This window comes from Apostichopus japonicus, chromosome 10 (genome assembly GCF_037975245.1).
Source record: "Apostichopus japonicus isolate 1M-3 chromosome 10, ASM3797524v1, whole genome shotgun sequence".
Lineage (NCBI taxonomy): Eukaryota > Metazoa > Echinodermata > Holothuroidea > Aspidochirotida > Stichopodidae > Apostichopus > Apostichopus japonicus.
This window is the reverse complement of record NC_092570.1, coordinates 8264384-8290713: the sequence shown is the minus strand read 5'-3', so window position 1 is coordinate 8290713 and position 26330 is coordinate 8264384. Positions and strand designations below refer to the sequence as shown.

At 37.0% G+C, this 26330-nt stretch overlaps 1 protein-coding gene across 2 annotated transcripts in view; it reads right to left on the bottom strand.

Annotated features, from left to right (window-relative positions):
* Positions 1 to 109: 109 nt before the first annotated feature.
* LOC139975075 (cyclin-C-like) overlaps positions 110 to 26330 on the bottom strand; it is a 31179-nt gene continuing 4958 nt past the window's right edge. Inside the window, exons 4-13 of one of the 2 annotated variants that reach the window (XM_071982689.1) lie at positions 22844 to 22998; positions 21858 to 21909; positions 20737 to 20792; positions 19911 to 19946; positions 18219 to 18310; positions 17506 to 17573; positions 16537 to 16616; positions 15318 to 15439; positions 13220 to 13238; positions 110 to 4128 (exon numbers count right to left, since the gene is read on the bottom strand). In XM_071982689.1, the coding sequence (XP_071838790.1) occupies positions 4123 to 4128; positions 13220 to 13238; positions 15318 to 15439; positions 16537 to 16616; positions 17506 to 17573; positions 18219 to 18310; positions 19911 to 19946; positions 20737 to 20792; positions 21858 to 21909; positions 22844 to 22998 (686 nt within the window). In that variant the 3' untranslated portion in view covers positions 110 to 4122. The remainder of the gene's footprint in view (positions 4129 to 13219; positions 13239 to 15317; positions 15440 to 16536; positions 16617 to 17505; positions 17574 to 18218; positions 18311 to 19910; positions 19947 to 20736; positions 20793 to 21857; positions 21910 to 22843; positions 22999 to 26330) is intronic. The other variant, XM_071982690.1, reaches the window with a different exon arrangement.

The following is a 26330-nucleotide window of genomic DNA, read 5'->3' as shown; positions in this document are numbered from 1 at the left end:
AGCCTTAGAACAAATATTTGGAAGGACTATACAAATTAAAACCGCAAGTGACTAAATTATGCATATATAGAAGCTAAAGACTGCAGAACAGGAAAGTAAAACAGTTGCAATTAGTTCACACCTCCTTTATTTAATTTAAGTTGTCAATACAAAAACTTGACGAAGCAGCTCTTACAGGGCTTTGTAAATAGTATCATAACTGGAGGGTTACTTTTACAATCAAAAAGCTTAAATGCTTAAAAACAAGATCCATAGCACTTTCCAATCACCTTGAAGAGAGGAACGAAATGTATATACCCTGACAACCAATATAGTTGAAAATGATCAATGTTTCATCAAAACCTACAAACATTGAGGACAGAGCATCATCTCAAAAGCTGACATTTTACATATTTTGTCCTTAGTAGATGGACATGTTTGTACAGCATAACAGAGTTATCAGCACATAAACTACAAAGGTGAGATTTGTGGATGTATCCAGTCCCATTTTGCCCATGATTTGCAGTATTTCACTACTCAATAGGTCAGACCAGCCTCTGAACTCAGAATTAAATTTCAACTTGGAGATAACAGTTTCTATAATGTTGTAATTACCATGTGACTGTATTATATATATCAAGCTGGTACCCCCCCCCCCCCCCAAAAAATGCATGCAACAAAGCATGCCCTTATAGAGAGCTTTTTTGATATCCTTGCCTCCTTTTTGTTTAAAGAACTACTAATCGGCACAGAGAAATCTTGTTAAGTTCATACAGATAATAACGACCCAAATACGTCAAGAGAAATTTGTGTCCAGTACACACACCATACATTACTTTTCCACTGAAAACAGAAATACACAGATAGCCAGATATTACATTGATAAAAGCTCTTCACCACACTGCAAGATATCCTGTATGAATCTAGACGTGTGAATATTCATCCAAAGCTATCCAAACAGGCTATTCATGCACTTCTAATCATGACTGATAGCTTCTCAAAGCTATCCAAGCAGGTTATTAATACACTTTCAATTCTGGCTGATAGCTTCAAAGCTATCCAAGCAGGTTATATATACATTGCCAATTCTGACTGATAGCTTCTATAAAGTTATCCAGCAGGTTATTCATACACTTCCAATACTGACTGACAGCTTCAAAGTTATCCAAGCAGGTTATTCATGCACTTCCAATACTGACTGACAGCTTCAAAGCTATCCAAGCAGGTTATTCATGCACTTCCAATACTGACTGACAGCTTCAAAGCTACCCAAGCAGCTTATTCATACACTTCCAATACTGACTGATAGCTTCTCAAAGCTATCCAGCAGGTTATTCATACACTTCCAATTCTGACTGATAGCTTCTCAAAGCTATCCAAGCAGCTTATTCATACACTTCCAATACTGACTGATAGCTTCAAAGCTCTCCAAGCAGGTTATTCATGCACTTCCAACTCTGACTGATAGCTTCTCGAAGCTATCCAAGCAAGTTGCTTATACATTGCCAATTCTGGCTGATAGCTTCTCAAAGCTAGTGTAGGGTTATAATTATCAAATTTTGAGATTTATGGACTTACTTTAGCTTAAAATGATGAAAAATCTCTATGCATTTTCATAGCAATTTAACCAGTTTGCATCGTTTATTGCCTATGCAATATCAGTTAAACTATTCCATGTATCTGAGTAAGAAATCAGGTTACATGTGGAACCAACACTAGTCTGAATTTTGCCTTTGGCTCAAGTGCTACCATATATACTAAAATCCTAGCATACAGTGCATAAATATGTAACATGTTTGTGCAGTAAAACCTAAATAATAGACAATGTTTCAAAAGTTGCAAAATATAGTACCTTTTTGCTTCCATTTTACCAAAATCCCTCAAAGGGGAGAGCCACCACTCCCATAGACCCCTCCCTGGACAACATAACATCATAACCCCCCTCCCTCCCCCCAATACCCCAGTACAAAAATACTGGTTGTGCTCCTGGTCTTTGGTGCATGACAGACAAGTATCAGACTTGGACACTGGACAGTATGTTTCATTGTAAACTTCATTTTGATTGAACGTTTTCATCAGTATTAAAAATAATTTTCAGCACAATTTAAAAATAATTTTCAGCACAATTTAAAAATTTGCTAGAAGAACCTTCCGAGAGCCTCTGATCCTCCACATTTTCTTCAGACACAGGGCAGGGGTCTAAATTAAACACTAAATTCTCCATAAGGCAAAAAAACACTTGAATGGTGATAGAAAAGTGCTTGCTGGAATCTGAGCCTTAACGGCCATGGTTTGATTATCTAGCATATTTGGGAGTGATACTAGTGACCCTTAAAGGCCCAAATATGCTAGACATTCAAATATGGTCACCTTTGGTCAAAATTCGTAGACTGTTTTTATTACCAACCTTCCAGGAAATTTTCCTCACTGGGACAATCAGTCATTTTGTGTGTTCCATAAAAATGTCTGAGAATAATTTGGAGTGTAAAGACCTCCAGGAAAGTACTTTTTAAAAACTTCTAGCAATTGTAGCATGCTATAAATTGGGGCCTATACTGACTACCTTTAAAGTCTATGCTTGTTTTGGAACTATATGTAGTGGCACCAACAGAACCATTTAATTCACCGTCCCGGAGAACTCATCCACCTTAGAGATGTCAATTGGATATGCTACCAAATGTTGTTACTTACATAACATGACGAACTCTAACAGCACTTTAAAACTGATTCTAGAGTCTAGCATCAAACCAGCAATGGTCACTGAATACTGAAGTAAACAGGTAATTATTAACTGATAATCTTTGCCATTTTCACTTTCCGGTCATAAACATCTAAGCAATATCTAATAATATTTAAACATGAACTCTTGGCCGCAAACTTGAACAAAATACCAATAAACAGAAATGATGTCATTGAAGAAAAAACACTGCCTGAATAAATTCAGTCTGGGAAATAATCCGATAGTTCTCTTTCCTGTATCTATCAGTGTGCAAAAGTTAGGGGGGAGTTAGGGCATTCTGTCTGGACAGGTGATCAGGGCATTGGATAGGGTCACCGACAGGAGGAATAAAACCTGTTTGTTTTACATTGTGAATTGTCTGTGAATGGATTAATGTGACAATTACAAAAAAACATGTGTGTTCACATGATGACTATGAACAACATGAATGTATTCACATGCTAAAATATGAACATGTGATTTGGATTCAACATGATAATTCCTAAAATGATAATCATAAACAAGTGACTCAGTGGACCTATATGACAATGGGGTACATGGTGACTAGATGTACACAAGCATTCACACAATAACTATTAACATGTGATTGTATTCATATGATAATTGTTAACATATATGACTGTATTGTCACATGATCATCAAAACATGTGACTGGATTTATATCACATTGATAACTACCTACATGTGACTGGATCCAAATACTACGTGCTTGTGCACATTCAACATTAGAAAACATTATAATGTTGAACCCTATTTATTTATTTATTTATTTATTTTTTTGTTGCCGCAACTTCCTATAGGATTGTTTCACAATGGAGTTTCAAGTTTGATTCCATTGTTCGCAGATTGCTAATTGGGTATTAGAATTATCCAATCTACAACCTTGGACATAAACACAAACCTCTTTCACGGAATCTTCCTTCAAGCATGATAAGATGCTTCAAGATATTATTCCAAGTCCTGACATACAGTAGCAATACACAACAGACAGTCAATTTCTTTCTTTCTAAAACAGTATGTACACTTGCCTATGTATATTTACATCTAGTCACTTTTAAGATCAATAACTGCATAATAATAAAACTCCTGAAACTTGTGAAATTGCTTCACTGAAATGCTCATAAAGTGGCCCCTTGGAATCCACATGTTAATCCATTTTGAAGGTCAACCTTTTCATGGCAAGGGTTCATTTATGTGTAAAATATCTAGAGTTCCAATTTACACCACCAAACTGCCAGAAACAAATTGTACCAATAGGCAAGGTTTTCCAGAATATAGCGCTCTCTCCCTTGGCTGTTGATTTATAAGGGCTCCCTCCCTCAGGATAATAGCGACCCCAGCTACAAGTTTGAGGTAAGTTACTTTCAGCTCCATAGCTCTGCATTCATCCATCTGGACTGGTTTTATTTCTGTAGGATAACATAAAACAAAGGACCCATTAAATGAATAGCAGGTAGGAAATATGACAGTCTAACATGTTGAAGTAGCTAACCCATGATAGCTTCTGAATAAAGTGAACACCTTCTTCATTAACAGTGGCGGCTAACAGTGCAATGAATTTCAATTGAATAAGATAAAATTCTTGGATTAAAAGCAATCAGTTTAATATGCATCTTCTAAGTAAGACTTGAGTGAGTTGGTGGGGTGGGGGAGGGGGGTTGATGACCTTCCACCCCAAACTTGTAATCTTCTGTGTTGTCTAGCTGAGCTTGTGAGTTATGTAATACCCTGTTTCACATTCATTACCATTAACCCACCATACATACTTTACTACAATACCTTCCTTTTCCCTTGACCATTCATTCATCCATACCACCACCCCTCCCAATGATACATCACTCAAACCCTTCACCAACCAAGACACAATAGCAGGTAGTTTTTACATTGTCTTGATATACTCTGCACTTTTCACCCACTCCATCATCACACAAGCCCCCTCCCTCACCCACTAACTGTCCTGCACGGTTATTTGACCATGGTTAACCATCCTCTCACCATCCTCTCACCATCCTCTCACCATCCTCTCACCAACCTACTTGTCCATTCTCAGATCTAGAAAGCAAGCTAAGTAACCATTCTACATTCTACATCAGCTAGTAATTAGTATCTGCAGACACTCTAGAGAGGTGGATAGTAGTAATTATGTCTACAAACTGATTGTTAATATCACAGAATGGTCAAATTGCAGAAAAAATATTAACCATAAATAATAACAGTTATAATAATAATAATGATGTGAAATTTTGATTAGAGGTGAAAAAAGCTCTGCTGATACCAAACAGGGTAATGACTGAAATAGATTGAAAAGAGTGCACAAATATTTGACTACAGGTATGATAATTATTAGTAAAAACTACAGGTACATAGTAATAAAGAAACAATGGTAGAGTTGATAGTCTGGTATAAACCACAAGGCATATATGCTAGTTAAAGACAAACTATAGAAATTTAAATTTTATTTATCATCAACAAAGAGATATCCTGGGATGTCTATACTACAAGACACACTTTTATGTAAGTACATAGCCATGGGGACCCCACTAATCTGATCTACCACCATCCCCTTCCCCCCCCCACCCAAAAAAATAACACTGACAGATTTATTACTCAGAAAATGAAAAAGTTTAAATAACAATCTTGAAAAAGTTTAAATAACAATCTTGTGATATGAAACTAAATCAAACACATAGGGTGGAAGGGGGGGGGGGCTAGGGCAGCAATAGCACAAAGTATGAACATTTTCACAATTCCCTTCAAAAGGTGAACATTTGTGATTAAAATAGAATGAAAATTCTGCAACAAAATTAATTAACAAGTTGTTTTTTGTAGACATATCAAAAGAAATAAATGCCATTATCTACCAATAACTGAGAGTTATTACGATTCTAACGGTACCAATACTGATGACAAAACTTTCTTTTCTGTCAAAATAAGATATCGCAATTACACTCACTTTAAAATGTGTAGCATACGGAAGGTGCGAAGGGATGACAAAGGGGGAGGCCAAGGGGGTGGGGTGGGGGTATTGAGGGCTGCAACTATTTAAATGGATAAGGTAGGCATATTAAACACATGTTTTGATTGGCTTCAACTAATAACAAAATTAGCAAAAATTTCCAAACAGTCAATGCGGCAATTAAAAAACTTCAATACTGTAATATCATTGATTTCAAAAGTCTACTCGTTTTGGTTTCCCCTTGGAATTAGTATTAATTAAAGATATAACAAGAATGTTTACTGTGAAATATCGTGAATAATTCTCAATGAAATTATCAAAGATGGGGGGATGAGGTTTGCAATGTAACAATGGCAGACTGGGCATGCAGTATAACAAAGAAAGTATAGAATAAATATAAATAGAATAAAAGACATAGAAAGTAATGTTTTCATAACAGGTTAACCATAGCGTACTATCCAATCAGTGATAATTGAGCTGGTATTACATCACAACACAACACTAGGCAAATTTGGTCTGATTACTAGATTAAAAGATGCACAGCGGGTTTTGAACACAGGAACCTATTTTATACAAGACGAAGGTCTAGAACCTTCAAAACTACTACACAACAACATTTACAAACTATCAAGTATTCCCTCTCCGTCAGTCGGTAGGACCTTATAGTCCATCATCGGAGCAGCTACTCCAAGAACTTTGTGAATAGGAAGCAATGGGTAAAAAAACATCACGTGATATTAATGATATAATGATAATAGTTACATTTATAAAGTCCCACTATTAAAAGCACTGTTAATATATTCTTGGAGTATAAAATGAATGCTACTTGCCACTCTTCAAGTACTTTCCCTTTCATTTCTTACATATGTTGAAGTATGTTTATGGTCTACACAGCTTCTTGAAATACCTTTTCTTATACTTTAAAAAAGAGATAAGTGCTCCTATTGAAGAACACTGCCATATTGAACTTAACACAAAGAGCACCTGCGGCCAAAAGAAACAAAACTAATAATACTAATAACTTAAGTACCATAAAAAGAAGTGGCTACAATTAACATTTCATGTGAGCAGGGGTAGGAGCCGGGCAGCACTGGGGGCCAGTGCCCCCCCCCACCTTTTTCCAAAACAGCAAATGTGCCCTACTGGCAAATAAAATGTGCCCCTTTGATGAAGAACTGTCTTTTGGATATCTTAATGTTAATTTTCATATTTTATTTTAATTATTTATTTTTAGTCTGTATATGCTATTTTTAAAATGGCATCCCATATCTTTTTGTAGCATGGTTAACAATAAACAATCTCAATAAATAGTTTTGATAGCATATACTAACACATCATATATAATTGAGTGATATGGCCGGTGTGTATCAGTTTATAGCATAACAAGTGGTGGTTTTGGAATGAGAAAGTGCCCCTCTGATGTTGTGCCCCCCACTTTTTGGAAGCTTCCTACCCCCCTGCATGTGAGTTAATTAGGCTCATTCTCTCCCAATCCTTTCAACATTTGGATCTTTAAAACCAACTAACAAGATTTCATGAGCATTTCATTGACAGTGAATGTTCCTATCCCCCCTCCCCTCCCCTCTCCTTTCCCAGCCCCACACTTCCTTACATCAAAATTAAAAATTAATATCTGGGCAAACTCTCTCAGCAGAGTCACTTCAAACACTCAATGTTTTAATTTTTCCATGAAGACGTACAAAAGATAGCCGTTACATCCTGCAGACAATTCAATGACAACTCAGGCGCGTAGCCAAGTGGGGGCGAAGGGGGCGACTGTCCCCCCTTGAGCATATTTTTTGTATTTTATTATGATATCGCTAGTAATTTCAAAATAGAAAATGCTTAGATGCAACTAACAAGGCCTGGGAAGTGCTATTTCCAGGGATCTGGGAGGCATTTTCGGCCAAAATTTTCTTATACGCTTCGTGCCAACTCATGGTGGCGCTACGCTTAGATAGATTACCTACAAGCTTTGCCCCTCCCTTGGCAAATTCCTTGCTACGCACATGTGACGACTTCACTCTCTTACCGTAACACAGCATAATCGGTAACAATAATCTTCCAACAAACCATCTAAAAGTCTTAAGTTTGAAAATATTAAATTATTCATACCAAATCAGTTACAACTAAATATTTAAATAAGATGCATTTTGTATAATTTTTGTTTTAAGCCAGCTATTTGAAACAAATTTGACAACTATTTTCCAAACATATGATTTACTATAAACTAACTTGGACAGCCTAGCATGTTTTGTTTTTTGTCTCTAAATTATGGCTTATAACCTGGCTGTTATTAACTAATTATTGTGATGGAGACACCATTTTTTATTTTTTTGAAATTACGTCACGTCCTGACACTTTGAAATCCTGGCGACCTAATAGTCTTGAATAGCAATGACAATTGCTTATTGAAAACGTGCGACTTCCAACAATACTACTGAACGAGATGGCGTAAAGGAGGTCGTATGCACTATTAAATTTACCGTTTAACTGTTATGAAGGGTATTGCTGGTTGCCTAGATACATAACTAACCCAAAACTGTAATTATGTAGTATGTGCACTAAAAAGCAATATTAATTACTTCAAACATTGTCACTGTGTCGTTATGAACGGGATTGCGAGTTCTATGCAGGCTTTTCTATACAGGGATGTGTAAGGTAAATTTAATAACTGCTCGATGCATGGCATTGGGTACAATATGTCCCTAGTGTCACATGATTGCTTGAAACCATAGCAACCAAATCCAATGACATTAAATACCAAAGAAATCGATCAAGATCCTGCTTTGAGTTCATCACGACCTCGCATTAACTTGCATTTGGTTTTTTATATCTACCTTGGTCTACAAACATTTCAAGTAATACACAGATAGATCTACTCTCGTCAGTTTCTGTTCCGGCTGTTATCGGCATGGGCAGAGTTTCCAAACATGTCTAATTTAAGATTACTTCAGCATTTTGAATTTTGGACTAATCCACAAACAGAGAGATAAGGACATCCTCATGGCATCTACCAAGATTGAGATTCCAAAATTATGCAGATCTAAAAAAATACACACCGAACGAAAAACCTGTTTAATGAGTAACCTGTAATCCTCGATTTAATACCTGAAATCATGCCATAGAAAGTTGAGTATTCATCGTGTATCATAAATAAAGCATGCACCTTCTTGTTATTTGGGACATTATGTGCTACAGAAAAGCACTCTGTTGATGTCTGTGTTGCAGCACAATTTGATGGTCTCAGTTTAGCTTCTAGAATCAAGCTAGAAAAGGTATAATCTGCCGGCGTTGATGACAACCACAAACATATAATGTATTACAATACAAGACATCTTCCAAAGCATCCGTAAAACAGAACTAAATCTTATCAATTTGCCCGACTCTGTAAAGTGACATTTATATTTCAGTGTAAGATGCACTTCCCTTTTGCCAGCTAGCTGACCCGATAGCTGACTTTAATCAGGATAATGCATATGTACAATTAGTACATTGTAACCTGAGACATCAAAAGCTGCCACGGGTAAATCTAAATAAAATAAAACTTGTCTACTAATCCCTTTACATCAATCTCTTTGTGTTCACCATGCTCATTAACCTGTCTGTATTCTGTTTATGTTTTTGTCCCTTCTGTTACTGTTACTTGTCATTCAGCCTATGAAGAAGATCCTGCTAGGATCGAAACATCAGGCCTACTTACTTTTACACAAGTAAATCTAGAGTGAAGTCCCGTCAAAGAAATTTCATCCTGAATGTTTCCCTCAGATGAGACCAAATCAAGTACACCATAAAATTTCTTGACGGTTTTACTATTTACGACAAAGATATATGACCATACAACATTACCTTGAGTAACCGGTACACACATGATGGTAGAGGCTGCAAAGTTATGAAATGCAATTAACTGCTTAGTTCAAATGATCGATTTAAGCTGGTATGATGGTCACTTCCCCATCTGTAAATGGGAACATCCAACTGGAAGTTTCTACCAATGCCTTTGGTTTCTTCAATGGTTATACCAGGCATAATAATTATGCTATATGGGTCCCAAACTGGGTATCAAATTGTTACAACTGTTGGAGACTTGAAGTTTAAAATTAATCAAAATGTTTAAAATCCTCTGTATGATCTACACTGGATTTACATCATTGAAAAGCCATAAACATGAACACACGAACACAACAGCTAAAACGTAAGTTGATCTGAAAAGTATCGGCATGAGTCATGTGACACCAACATGTCAGACTAGCCCGATGATGAATGTGGAGCTGTCTCTCAAACGCAGCAGCCAGTCACGTCTGGTAATCTTTGATCAGTGATTCAAGTCATTAGGAAATAAACCCCACAGTGGATTAGCTGATTATAAGAATCAATACTGGAATAGCATCAGGTTTGTTTGGTTTGTCCCAAACATTACCCCTTGTAGTTCTCTTTGCTGATAGTGGATCCACAGTTCAGTATCCCTGGTAGGGATTGTGCATCAACAATCCACTATCCCTGATAGGGATAGTGGATCCACAGTCCACTATCCCTGATAGGGATAGTGGATTCACAGTCCACTATCCCTGATAGGGATAGTGCATCCACAGTCCACTATCCCTGATAGGGATAGTGGATCCACAGTCCACAATCCCTGATAGGGATAGTGGATCCACAGACCTCTATCCCTGATAGGGATACTGCGATCCAGTCCACAATCCCTGATAGGGATAGTGGATCCACAGTCCTCTATCCCTGATAGGGATTGTGGACCAAATGGTTGTACTTCTGGACGATATATTGCACCTCAATACAGTACATGTATCGATAATTTAGAACAGTTAGTACATCTTGGACGTCTTATACGGGTCAGTGTTATTTTCGTCAGTAGTTGTGATACAGATGTGTCAGAAAATCGTTCAGTTTGTTCTTCATGCAGTTATCAGAAATGATTGGAAAATATATGATGCTGATTACAGATAGAAAGCTTCCAAAAACCTAAAAGTTACATTTTGGGGGGATTTTCCCCATAATCTGTCATTTTGAGTATGACTTTGATGACCAGAAATGGGCATATCTTTTGACATAGACGTCTACGCAGGTGCAGGGATAATACTAGTACCGACTACAGATCTGCTAACTGTCTGATCTACATTAGTAGTGAGTAACTGGATGAAGTGTGGCAGGGAAGGTATGAGGATTTGAGTAGGTAATGACCCAAAAGGTAAGGAATTTATAAATGAACAGTGCAACCTTAAGATGATTGGTGCATCGATGTTAAGATGACCTGGAGCTCTCACTCTGCAGTAAGAAAACTTACCATCTATGAAGGGTCATGTGACATGCTTCCAGGTGCTACCAACATATTAGTTAACCCTTGTTCTGTTCGAAGCCATAAGCGTTCCGCAGACAATGGAACGCTACTATAAAGGGCATTTATGGTCAATTTGAGGATAGTTACTTAGGTTTGGATGATGATGTGTTGAGATTTACTTTCTATCTCATGAAAAGCTTGATCTGCATAGACTATGACTACTATTGGAACATCTACAGAGTCTTACAGATTGCTTTATACAGCGTTCATTCTCATATCATACATGCTTGTTTTACATGCAAAAACAGCAAGGAGCCTTGTGTTGCTAAGAAACAACAAATCCTGGAATCTGCTATTGTACATTTGTGTAAAGTCACGATAAGCTACTTGCTTTCCAGTTGCAGTTCCATTGTTAGAAGAAAATGCCCAAATGGAAATTTTGGAATTAAAAGTTGCTGTACATATTGAAAAAAATGTGCCATTTAGCAAGATGCCATTGTTTGCATAGCTTCACCAGGAATGTAGTAGTTATATAATCATGACATTATTTGTTGTAGAATACACGTTGAAGGAACACTATAAGAGTTAAGTGCTACAAGGCAGCATGTCACATGACCCTCCATGGTTGGTACATTTTTTGCACGTTTCCTCACTGACATAATCGATGGATTGGTGATGTACAGGTGTAATACATATGTGTATAAGACTGCACACAGATATTAAACAGGAAGTGAGACAAATGTGCAGGTTAGATTTAAAATTACTGTTGTTCCAATCAGGACATTACAGATATCCTGATCAGAACCATTACATATGTACTTATCACACCATGACAGATATCCAGATCAGACCATTAAATATGAATTAGTCATTCCCTTACATACATACATATTGATCAGACTGTTGCTGATATTCTGATCAGAACCATTACATATGTACTGATCAGACGATTACATATGTACTGATCACACATTGATAGATGTTCAGATCAGACCATCAAAGATGTATATATGTACTGATTACACCATGACAAATATCCATATTAGACCATCAAAGATGTATTAATTAGTCCATTGCATATGTATTGATCAGACCTTGACAGATATCCTGATGAAATCATTACATATGTACTGATCAGACGATTACATATGCACTGATCGCACTATGACAGATATCCAGATCAGACCATTGTATTAGATAGACCTGACCACTGCTATAGTTGTACAGGTTGTACGTTCAAATGTTCTCTTTAGTCCAGAATTAATTATTAATTTCTAATACCAATGCTGACTATAAGTCTGTTCAATACCTGTAACAAACCTGACCAACTGACCATGTTAGACCGTCCAGAGCTAAGAACACTCATCTGACAGCAAATGCAGATACTGCACACATCCATTCTCTAAAAAAAGGGAATTTAACTCATTCTCTTCGTACAGCCGACTCACCAGTTCTTCTACTGTTCAGTTAAGGAGCATTGGTGCAAATCATGGTTTCTGAGACACCATCCATCACACATAGGTGCACTCACATAATTAAGTACACTGTGTTGTTGCCATGACAACCATATGACTGTCAAGGACATTCCGTCATGTAACAGTCCCAGTTTGATGACGCAGACTATAGTGCGAATGAGACCACTGTAGTCACGTGACTACTGGTCAGGCATATGTGGGTGTGATATAGTGACAAACACAGACAGACAGACACCAATGGACAAACAAACAGACACGCTCTTTAGCAGACTACTCCTTTCTACCAGATGAAAGTGACATTAAGCTTGTAGACTATATTTTTGGGTCAGAATCAAAGCATGCAACATGCAGGCTATATGTTCAGACTCAAGAATGCTCTACAAACATACAACAAGTCAAATCTCACTCAGTCTAGAACACACAATATATGTACATAAACATACCACAGTAAGTGCTTGTTAACAGACTGAATACTGGTCTGACTCACTCTACTGATAAAACTCCCCTTTGCTGGGAGGAGACTGCTTTTCAGACTGACAACAAAGACGACAGACCGTCGGTCAGACGGAATTACAGAGTACAGACCTGAGACTAATAAATGTGTTATGAATGTGCACATAAAAGAGAGCTGATTTTACTGACCATAAACTCTTTTAATTATTCAGCTACAAAGTTGTTTATATTATGATTATTATTGGTGAACTGGTTACAGTTTGGAATAGAGAAAGAAGGGTAGTACAGAGGGAGTGAACAAGAATAAAGAGATATTTTACCGGTGGCATAGACCGGTGTCTGAGGAAAAGAGAAGAGATATCATTCATTAAAAAAAGATCAAATCTAATCAAAGATTACAAAGAATCTTCCATAAACTTGAAAATTTTCGGAAATTTTTTGTTCAGTTCTGTCATACTTTGGAGCAACATATTTGGGTTAATTATTGGATTAAATATGTTAATGGTTAATAACGATAAATAGTCATTTACTTCAGTCACAGAAAGAGAAGTTATAGTAACAAAGGTCTTGTCAAGCTTAACAAGTAAAATAAAGGAACTCCTTAGTGATGTTAACAAAAAGTTTCCCTTGCTGACTGTGATTTATATACACGCATGCAATGGTAAACCATCTTAACATGTAAACCTTCCTTTGGCTTTCTTCCTTCATATGCAGCAGTGTGGCATAAAAAATATAAGTTTTAAGCACTGTTAGTTGCTGCCATAGTTTAATTAATAGTTTAATTAATGACATTAAGATGTCCTCACTGATGAGCAAATTTTTAAATCTTCCATACACGACTGTTACAAGTTAAATGTTGCACCATAAGCTATGTTTCCTGATTTTCTTTCCTTGTATTGTAAGATTATGCAGACTTTATATCATGTATGGAGGGTAGTCTGATGATGTCATCAATGCAGACCTCATATTAATCAACAGTTACAAACTCCAATAACATTATGAAAAATCCCCTCTTCGCTACTAAAAGTCAATGTGGAAATATATTAATTTTCCAACTTTCACCAAAAAGTCACCAATTTTCGAAATGATGCATTGCAATTTAATAAATCTAACAAAGCGAACGGTCAAAGTTCCTAGTACCCTCCCCCTAAGCCCCCCCCCCTTTACCATCCAAGTTCCTCTACCCATCCAAACACCTTGTCAGGGATGGCAACTCAAACAACTTGCCACGGATAACATACTGGTAGCTCTTGTTTAATGAGCGAGTCGCTTGTATAGTCTACTCGTGGCTTTCCTGCGATCCTGTGACGATTACACGTTCAGTTTCCTACTCGTTTTGCTTGACATTAATACATTTATATTTATCTTTCAATGGAGCTGTATATTGTCTTGCAATTCCTCCCAGGTAGTTTTCAAGGGTTGCAACAAAATGATAATGGATCTAATCCTTGTTCACACTGTACACAAGGTATGACTGATAATGCCCCTCCCTCCCACACACCCCTCCCCAATTCCGCCAAAGAAATGTTTTACACGAATTGGCACTAACTAATGGAGGGGATAAAATATTTGATTGGTAGATAACAGGGCATGCACTCCTGACAACCCCCCCCCTCCCCCACAGATATGATTAATATGATTTAGCAGTGAAGATATTACGATATTGGAAGATATTAATACATTTGAGAGATATCCATGGGTGCCTCTATCATAATTGAACAGTGGGGCTAGAAAAATCAATTGGTAGTAAACAGGGCATGCACTTCCCTCACTTCCCTAACCCCCCCCCCCCCCACCCACCCACCCTCCCCTCCCACAGAAATTATTAATATGAATTTGCTCTAACAGAGGAGTAGATATTTCAACTTACAGAAGGATAGATATTTCAATTGGTAGAAAAGAGGGCATGCACTCCACCCCCCCCCCCCCTTCCACAGAAATTATTTATTTGAATTTGCACTAACTGAGGGGTAGATATTTCAATTGGTAGCAAACAGGGCATGTCCTCCCCATCCCCTCCCCCAGAAATGATTAATACAAAGTGGCACTCATTGAGGGGTGCATGTTTCAGTTGGTAATAAATAGGACATGCACTCCTAAGATGAATGTTTCAAATCTTATTCTGTCTAAACCAAATTTTCTTTGCTCCTCAAATTTTAGCTTGTAGATGTCCAGATATTTTATCGTTTATAATTTGTGGGCTATTAATGTAACTGACAGCATGGAATAATAATAATAATAATAATAATAATAATCATAATAATAATAATAATAATAATAATCATAATAATAATTATAATAATAATAATAATACAATAATATACATAAAGTACATTGGCAGAATATGAGGAGAACTACACCAGATGGTCTCAATTATGTTACATTTCAGACAGAAGATAGTTACACATGTAACCTTACCCGTTTGGAGGGGCAAGTTGCGGCTTTGGGACTTTCTCCAGGATTCCAGAGATCTCTTCTCGCTCATTGTAATTCTTCCAGAGGTCGTAGAGTTGCAGGATTTGTTGAGTTATTTCTAGAACCTATCAAAGCAAGAAGAGGATATGAGAACTGCCATAGACAACATTCTCGGTAAGAAACGACGAGATAGACTCAATCGTATGATTCTTGGACAAATAGAAACTTCAGGGATTGCAACAAATGCTGATAATTTCTGCAGTTACAGCTGGAGTTTGCATTATTGTTATAGTCTTGGTTAACTAACCAAGACTTCTAATAGTTATACATAATTAGTCTAACTAACAAGCAAGAAACAAGATAGACTCAATAGACCCATGCCACACACAATAAATGTATCAATTTATTTTCTCATTGGCAACACATTTCATCAAACACGGTGCGGTTTCTCTGGACTAAAATACCAGAGTAGTTTGTTCAATGTTTCCGATAACATATCTTTCCTTTAAATATGGTAAAGGCACCTCAAAACTTATGCGGTGACTATTTCCTCATCAAACATGTGACAAGGTATGTATACATGAAGCACTGGTCGGTAGTGACTTAACCGATCAGTACAGCTTGTATGATCTGTTGCTAAGGGGTACAAGTCGGTACATCATTTTCATGTTTGGACGGTGATGCACAACCCACAAATCTTCTTTGCCATACATGTTTTTTACATTACTTTTTCAGATAAGAAATTATGTCATATTATTCACCCAGCCGTCAGGTGAATAGTGAAGTCACTTTTCCTTATTCTCCCCTTGCTCCCCAGGTGAAAAACATGACATGTTTTATATTCAACTGGCAGCCACTGCAGATAGTGAGGGCCTCTGTCTCTAATTAACTGACCACCGGAGGGAATAACAAGACAAATTTTCTTGTCCGTCTGGCAGGTGGTTGAATATTCATGGCTCAATTCCTTATTTCCCAGCTGCTTTGTCTTAAACTAACTGTATGGATGTCAATGGTAAAATTAAAGGACTTGTTTTCAGTATTCTTTAGCTGGGAATTCAAGCATAAGAGAGTTTGTCTGAGTGTTTGCTAAAAAAAGCTTTTTTTCCTGCTTAAATCAACAATTGTGACATGATGTAATGGAGCCATATGATTGGCTAATGGGGAGGGGGGGGGGGAACTGCATATTCATTATGGTCAGGAACTTTCCAAGGTATACCTGTACCTTGTCTAAGTCAACATTGAGTTCAGCAAACCAATGCTTTGTATCTTTCTGTGAGATGACACATGCCATGTGGAGGCAAGCTGTGGGGGAAATGAAGATAAGAAACAATAAGCATATAAAGAATATAATGTATTAAACAAATAGCAAATATATCAAAAGCACACTAAACAGTGGCAGGTGCAACAATAAAATGTATCAGTAACAGTAAGTTCAGTAACATACTATTGACTGATGGAACAGTAACACATAAAACAACAGCGGACAGAACAATGGCACAAAATCAAGTGGCAGATGTAACAGTAACAATTAAAACAGTTTCAGAAGAAACAGTCACACACAGAAACATATCTCATAGAACAGTCACACATGAAACAACAGCAGATAGAACAGAGACATGCAATACAAGAGCAGAAGGAACAATAATACATGGAACAGTAGTGTAGAGGAAACAGTAACAAATAAAACAATAACAGATAGAACAGCAACACATAAAACAATAACAGATAGAACAGTAACACATAAAACAATAACAGATAGAACAGTAACACATAAAACAATATCATGTAGAACAGTAACACATAAAACAATAACAGATAGAACAGTAACACATCAAACAATAACAGATAGAACAGTAACACATCAAACAATAACAGATAGAACAGTAACACATAAAACAATATCATGTAGAACAGTAACACATAAAACAATAACAGATAGAACATTGGCACATAAAACAACAGCAGAAGAATCTATCATACATGGAACAATAATTGAGGAAACAGTAACACATAAAACATAAACGCTTAAGGTCCCCCCCCCATCCCCATTAACATCCCTCAATGATTCCCCTATTAAACATTAATAATGTTAGCTTCACACATTGCCCAGAGATGAACCTCCACTAATAGCTATTAGGAGGAGTCTAACATTATTGTAACATTACTTTATGAGTGTAACAATGCAACTCACCCAATGCTATGAGGTATGGAGGGTACAGTAGACACACATCTGTTCGAAGACTATCATTCACTATTTTCCTATGAAATGAAAGAGAACAAGGAAAAAAAACCTAATATCAAGGTTTATGTCCATAAATACTTCCTTTTATCTGTAAAATGGCGCAGAGCACCTACTTAGCCGCCCCCCCTCACTGCCCCCCCATTCCTCCTTCCTCCCTTTCAATTACCTTCTCCCTCCTCCACTTCTCTACCCTCCCTTTCCACACTTTCACTGTATAGTGGAAATAATACCTATACTTTAACATGCAGAGCCTCTTACTTCAGAAAGCAAACAAAAAATGTCACAAAAAGGAAAACCAGACAAGAGTCCACTACTAAAGTGCTGCAAAACACTGTAGAAAGTGCAGTCTCCCATGACAGCAGACCATATGTTACCCACCCCACCTCCGGAATTGGAGAAAGAAGAGGGTGACAGATGTTTAACTGATGGACGCAATAGCAACGGTTTATTGTCCGTAATAAGACATCCTGACCAGAGCCCCACATGGATTTCGGCTAAAAAGCCATCATTGAAAATGCGTAATTGGCAAATAAAAGCCGCACACGCAAGTAAAAAAAGAAAGTAGATGTGCGAATATTTTTTAAGGGGGGATATAAATCGCCCACCTGTCACATATACACCCTTGTGGCCTGAGAGGAAACATGTTAGGAGATATCTCTTACCAGGCTAGGGGTAGTAACTGTTCTTCCTGTCCCAGGTCAGCCACGTACTGTATCAACGGACGGTAAGGGTGATACACAATCAGACAGCAGTCCTTTAGCAAAGAAAAATATTATCAGAAATAGTCAGTGACACAGGATTTCAAAAAACAAAATAATAATAATTGTTGCAATCTCAAAAAAGAAGGAGAAGGGGATGATGGAGTCATGTGTTATAACTAAGTCAATGTGATTGACAAAAGGCATCATCAATGTTCTTAACCTTCTAGATATCAAAATTTCTGCTGAGGTAACATATAGAGATAGATCTATACACATTAGAAAGACAAATTCATTTCATTTAGCAAGTCCACAACATTACAAATCCAGCCACTAAAGGAAGTTGATTTTAACCAACCACTCTTAGGAACTGAATTTACAAAGACAATTTCTCAAGGCTTGCAAAAGGATACTTAAGGTTAAGGGATAATATTATTGAAAAATCGCAACTTTGAAACAATAGTTACAAAACACAAAAATTTGCACGTTTCACAAAAGACGAGTGTCTCAAGTTTGATCAAAATGGAAACTGAGATTTTTCAATTTGACTTAGTTAACTTTATGATGTTGTGTTTGTGAGCAATCACAACAGTTTAATTAAATGCAGTTAAATTGGTCATTATTAATTTATTACACTGATTTAGAAGCTTGGTGAAAGACATTTTCACAAAGATTGATAAAAAGTTTTCCAAAAAATGCACAGAAGTCATTTACTTAATAGTGCTGTAGATAGTCATTCTGTTTACATTGTTTGCCACAGTTGGACTTGCTGACCTGTATTTGAACTCTGCAGTTGCCCGCCCCCCCCACCCCCCCCCCCCTTTTTGTAGTGACATGGTTTTGGGTTCAATGTTATTTCACATGAGAATTCGTGCAATGAGTTTTGCTTGAACTATGCAGTTGTTTCGCCTTCGTAGTGAGATGGTTTTTGGTTCAGTGTATTTCACATGTGATATTGCACAATGACCTTTGTTTGTACTATGCAGTTGTTTCTAGGAAATGATTTATGGTTCAGTGTTTTTCACATGTGAAATTGTGCAATGACCTTTGTTTGAGCTATGCAGTTGTTTCTCCTTCACATGTAAAATCTGAAAAAGTGCAAGTAGTTTGACACGTGAAATTGTGCAAGTTGCTTCACACGTGAAAGGTGAACTGTGAAATGTTGGGGTTACAAAGAATTCAAAACAAATAAAAGGGAGGATTTTTCAGTACTTGGCAGAGAAACATTTAACGTCATAGCTCAAGGTAGGCTTGATAGAGAGAAGGAGGGGTCAAGTGACCTGAAAGGTGTTTGTCTAAACTTGAAGTTGTTTAGTTTTAGGGACATCGATTTTAGCAATTTCTGGACTTTTATTATCTGCACAGCTTGATACATCATCACTGTGACAAACATTAATTGTCTTACAGCAATTATGCTGTTCTGGTTTGAAATGTCTCTACATACTGTTGTTATTTATAATCATGTAGTAAAATAGATTGTGTGTTAAAGTTGACTACCTGTGTCCATTCTTGATACAAGTGACACTTCCTTGTTGGCCTTTCAAAGTGAGCGAAAAACTCGGATACAATTACTGCTATTTAAGGCAAGACACAAAGTGCTGTTTTTGATATGTAAATTAATTCTTGCTGTGATATAGGAATTTTCAATGTACATACCAATAGTTCTAGTAGGTAGAACTCACACTCCAAAATCTGAAGAGGATCACAAAAAAAGAAAGAAATTAACTTAACGATTTTGACTGGTTCACAATCTTGAACACGGTAACTGTGATGTAATGCAATGTCATACAACATAATATAACATATCACAAATCCAACCATCATTACTGGTCTCTGTGATAAAGATAACTGTCATCAACAATTAGCCCAAACAGCTTTAGGAAAATTGTTTTGCCATTTAGCAGATATCGCAGATTTAACGATCCTTGCTGAGGACTTGATCAAGTCTAAAGATATCATCATTGAGCTACATGCATTTCAATTTCTTATGTACTGCATAATTAGTGCACACTATTAAAAACAATTAGCGTTATTTTTCACCATTTGTGAAAAAAAGAGATATTTTCTTCACTTTTATGTCTTCTGCCAAAACAGAAACAACAATGTCATCAATTTTTTCAATGAACAGTTCATGTCTCACCAACTTGACACATGGAATGTTTCCATTGTCCTACCCTTTCCTGGTAACTCTGTACAAGATTGTATAAACATCAATGATCTCCTCGACTGAAACCAAATATCCTTGATTGTTCAAAAAGAAATTCAATTTGTTACTGTCTTGTTTATTCTTAAAATCACTTAACCATACACTATCACTTCCTCTCACACTTATTCAGTGCCACTTCCCCCCTTTCCCCCTTTCCCCCACCACCACCCTCCCCCTCCATAGCAATGTTAACAAAACATCACTCTCATCAGAAACTACACAGAGAGAGAGTTACAGTCCTAATTGCTGTGTGTTCAATTGGTGGCCTGACCGTACCTGGTTCGACTTGTATCTGAATTCTTGATTTTTAAAAGCGTATCCAAATTTCTTGACTGTGAAAAGACAGCAAAAGAAAAAACAACTTGAAGCTAAAGCTAAAGCTAAAGTAAAAGAACATCATTTCAAAATATTCAAGTTGAAAAGCACCTACAGCAATCCCCCTGCCACATTTTCTATTTCTTTACAGGTCATGGAAGAGGCCTCCAATCTTTCAATGTCCAATTTCCTTTACAAATACATTTGATATACACTAGAGTGATGTAGCAAAAATAAATAAAATCATTAAGATTAAATAACATGAGGTACCATCACACTTTAATAATCTCATTTCTGGTCATTTCTCAAATTCATAATTCTCCAGACTAATGCTATGATCAAAACTCATTCCATCTAGTGTAATTGCAGACCATTGTTTTAGATAAGCAGCTTGTAGACAGGTTTCAGAGTTTTGGTGTCACTACTCAATTGCAGAGATCTGGGTGCCACATCAACCTAGCAGGACCTATTATTTCTGAGATAATTTCTGCTGTTTCAAAACTTTTAGGATATGAAAGTATGAAATATTTTCAAAACTTCCACTCCACATATTTAACAGAAGTTGCAGTCTTACTAGACAGTTAACTGTTATAATAACAAAAACTTATTCATCATCGGCCATCCTCTCACATCACCCCCGCCCCCTACCTCTCGAACAAGAGAAAGGTGGGGGGCAAAAGGGAGGAAACAAGCTGTTGGGTGTTTATTGTCTACTGAACCACAAGAAGGTAGTTTGAATTTATCCCTAAATGTTCACTCTACAAAGACCCTTTACTTAACCTGTGCCTGGCATGGAATCAGAAATATGGATTTTGGTTCCCAGATTTCTAACAGATACAGTCTTTGCGACTCGACGGAATAAACAAGCGTCGCTATGAACAATGCAAACCACTGACAAGAAATTTGGTTAGAGATTATCAAACCCTTTAATTTCCCTTTGTAGATTAGAGTTAAGCAATCAGACACTATGAGGGTGAGGGGAGGGGGAGGGGGGAGGGACACACAATAGATAGTACAGGATAGAGAGGACATGATAGAGTGGACACAAAAGAGACAACACTTGCTTGTATAGATAAACCTACCAACTGATTGGCATGCCACTTGCAGTTTACTATTGGTGATCAAACCAGACTCCTGAAAGATGATAGAAATAAAAAAATGATGGTACTTTGCATTCCTTTTTAAAAGCTTTAAACTCATTAATGCATCATCGTCCAGTATGATTGAAGCTGTGACTTAGAATGTATACCCTGCGGACCAATAATAATTCCCTCTCCCAATTGTTGACTCAAGTGACTATCAAGTGACCATCATCCTGCATTAAAGAGGGATCTATGCGAAAAGCTTGAGGTGTATCCAAACTTTACTTTTGTGGTTATCGTGTGTACAAGGGTCCCAGGATTTCCCCTCTCTCAACATTTGACATCCACAAAAAGACAATAGGTTTATTGTACTAAATGCGGGTGGATCTACAAATGAAGTATCCGTCTGAGGGTACTCTTTTGGAGTGTCTGTGTTTACCTTGTTATCAGACTTTCCCCTCGGTTGACCTCAAATGACTTTTGACCTTCCAAGAAACAACAGGGTTCCAATACTCACTACTGTACTTACTAAGGTAAAGCCACATACCAAGTACGATGTTAAACCACCGTCCACGTTTTTTAAGTTATCATGTTGATAAACCGAGGTGTCACAAACACACACCATTTCCAAAACATAGATTCCTTTTGCTTTCAGCAAAGAAATCAAAAGTAAGGTAACCACTAGTAGACCCATGCAAAGCAGTCAGAAATTAACATGTTAAACCTAGGAGTAAAAGATCAATGTTCTTCTATGAATGATGGAAGTAGACCCTCTTAAAGGACATGGTTGCTGTGGTGATTTCTTACATTTGGCATGGTTGCCATGGCAATATCAGATTCGACCCAGAGAAAAAAAAAAAAAAAAAACATTTTGGCCTGAAGCTGATCAAAGCTCTATCATGAATATCCTGAACAACCTCTCTAAAAATTATTGGTTGCCGTGACAGTTACCTGACATCCAATTTGTACAATTGAGATGTACTCACCTCCACCTTAGTTGCCAGAAACAAACATGTTGGTCCTAGGAGTAGAGGATCGATGCTCTTCAATGAATATCTGGAATAGACCCGCTTAAAGTACATGGTTGCCGTGGCGATTACCTGCTGCCTCACATTCAGCTGTTCACCAATGGCTTGAATAACTGACAAACAATGATATGATGCACATTATGAAAGAAATAGAAGTCAACATAATTTCAAATAATCAAACATGATCCCTTATGTTCGATATCATAGAGGAATTACAATATGATTTAGTACTTTGTAAATTTTATTGCACAAGAGACATTTATGGACAGTTATGGACAAGAGATAAGGAGGGCAGGCAGGTGGGGGAGGGGATTGGTGGAAGGGAAGGAGAGATTTCAACCAATTAAATGAACACACATTACGGCACAGTGTTAGAACAACCAACCTAATTATGTCTTCTATCACACGCTTCTTTAATTTGCAAAAAAATTAGCAGTATTCTGTTTTTTAACTTTAACAGCTATTTCCTTGACAAAAGACAAACCTTAATTAATGAGAGAATCTCATTACTTTGCAGCTCTTACATTATATATGCATATACAACCTGTCAGCCATACATTTATTAACTTTCCTTTACTCTAAAAATTACTGACTAAATGAGGACAAATATTCAAAATTAATAAACTCTCTCGTTAATAACGTGATCTGGTAGCATCTAGAGTTGAATAATTAACTAGCTATGTAAGAAAGAGGGGGCAACTGTTTAATTTATCACCCATTCATTGTCCTGCTTATATAAAGGGGAAAAAAAACCTTAATAAAAGCTTCACTTCATTATAAAATCATATTGGGTTTCCATGGTTACTAAACAGTATTTTCGGTCAACTTCTTCCGTTTAAAATAGAAATTATGCAACACAACAGCCCTCAGCTAATGAGATTTCTCATTATGGAAGATAGCTTATTTGCCATTTTGGTGTAGTTTAAATAAGGATTGTTAATGTGGTACTAACATTTATGAACATGATAAGAATTTGAGCTGAAATAAAAAAAAAACAGCGAAAACACAGCAAATCTCTGTGGAAAAATAACATTTTTCCCCCCTCCATTTTGTAGGTCATCCTTCGTTCACAACTGTTTTTCCTGAATCTTCACATGACCTCACTCTTGTAGAAAACAAAAGGAGTTCATTGAAAATTCAAGAACAGTTAACCAAGGACAACAAAAAGTCATAAGAAAGAAATATCCAATTATTGTACAAAGATCCATGGTCAAAGACATCATTATAAAACTAGACCTTGAGGGGTTTTTTTCTTCCTTTATTGGTATCCTTTATTTAGTCTTTCCTTTTGTTTCTTCCTCAAAGGTTTAAGAGTTTAACTCTCTAATGAGAATGGCGAGGCTTAGACAACGGATCGCCGGTAACGAAGTAAGTAAACCATGAGAGAATAACCCAGTGGAAAATCAATAGAGACATTGCATATGCATGCATGTGTTAGATTATCAAAAAAAAAAGTTGGTTATCGAAGAAAAACACCTCCCTCTCAACTCTCCCTCTCAACACCTCCCGCTCACCTAGCCAACCCTTCCTCCTCTCCGCTTCCAAAAAACACGATCTGTTTTACTCATAGAAAGAAACAGATGACTACAACTGCAATTATAATGGCTTTTATATCTGAATTTATATCATTTCTGCTTTTTTTTAAGGGCATGCATGCTTCAAGCATATAAATTACAAAGAAAGCTATGTGGATGGATGCCATGTTATAGATAGATATATTCAGCCAATCATATAAAAATACAATGGAAATTGGTTGATAACAAGAGCTCAAAACATTAAAAATTGTAAACAACAAATGAGACGTATAATAATGCACAGAGATATGAAAACGTTCCTATAAAATATTAAGATGAACAAAATATAAAATGTACTGTACCTACAAAATATAAAAGAGTACAAATATATATAAATGCCCTCAAATCCAGTATAAAGTCTACAAAGTTTAAAATTGTTTAACGGTATTGGTGCGTATTGAATATCTTCACAGCAGAAGGATAAAAACTGTCAGTAAATCTTTTAGAACCCTTAAAAGTACGCATTCTTTTGCCTGAAGGCAGGAACTTGAAATAATCAGTTGCTGGGTGGTAATCATCATTCAATATATTTCAACACGTTTTAACGTTCGCTCCTGGTAGAGTGAGTGAAGGGACAGTAGGCATGTGCCAATGAGGCGCTCCGCGTTTCTTATGACAGATTCTAGTTTCCTAAGATCATTCATACTTGCGCGACCAAACCAGACTAAAATGTTTAAAGTTAAAATTCAACAGTTATCTTTCAGGTATTTCAGCCAAATCTCCCTCACTTCCCCCCCCCCCCTAATCTTTCCTTGTCTCTAACTCTTCCAGTACCACTTCGTCCAATCTTCCAATTTCCCCCTTTATTCAGTGGAAGTCAGCTCTCAGCATTTAACCAACTTTGCTGGTATTTGAGTCTTATTTTCCCTGGAAATCAGGGTACATATGTCTTAAAACATCCCAGGAACAATTTGAGGTATATTTTACCTTCTTTTGAGCAGTCTCAGGAGTGCATTTTGGGTGAGAAATCTTGCCATTTGGCCATAAAGAGTTTATGTCTGAGCAATTTTTTACTACAGGTGGTGGTATATGTATTGGGTTAGCAATTCACCCAGGCAATATGCTGTGTTAAAGCAGACAAGAACTCGATCTTCAAGTGCCAGGCAATGGAAACAGTAGAAGACTAGTGGCGTTGAACACATTTCATATGCTGAAGGACCTGGACATTTTTGGCTGTTTTGTCAACAAAGTGTGGTTGTGGTTCAGGCAAGCATGTGGCAGATTACAACAATGCAACAAAGCAGGTACAACAATGCAACAAAGCAGGTACAACAATGCAAGTAATTAGGTCATCATAGCCTAGATTGTGTTCACTAACTTGTCCAGTCAGTATGCAATAAATTGATTATGGATTTTACCTTAGAGCATGATGTTGACTTGTGGGAATTGTGGGTAAGACGGATGAATGATGACGGTAGGGGGTTGCATGGGGCTTTGTATCAATAATTCCACACTATCTGTCCAACAGAAAGCAGTTATGAGACAACTACCTACAATTTTAAATACATTTTATTAATACATTTTACATTGCAAATATTATCCACCATATTAAAACTCCCCCATAATTTATCTCATCTCCTTTCCTGTCCTTTATTTTTTATTATTTTATCGACCCACTAATGGGGAGGGGGGTTCCGATCCTCCCTTCTCCCTATAGCTATGGCTATGCCACTGATAGATAGTGATTTCACTAAAGAATAACATTTCACATGATCAGGTACATACTAAGTACTGTACAAACGAGTGTCATTCATAAGTTTGTCACGTAACGTACAGCCACGGGCCAAGTAGTTAAACGCCTTGTTACTGTTGTAGGTACAGTATACTGTACAAGCGTGGGACTAGTAGTGCAAGCTGAATGCTGCCCATAC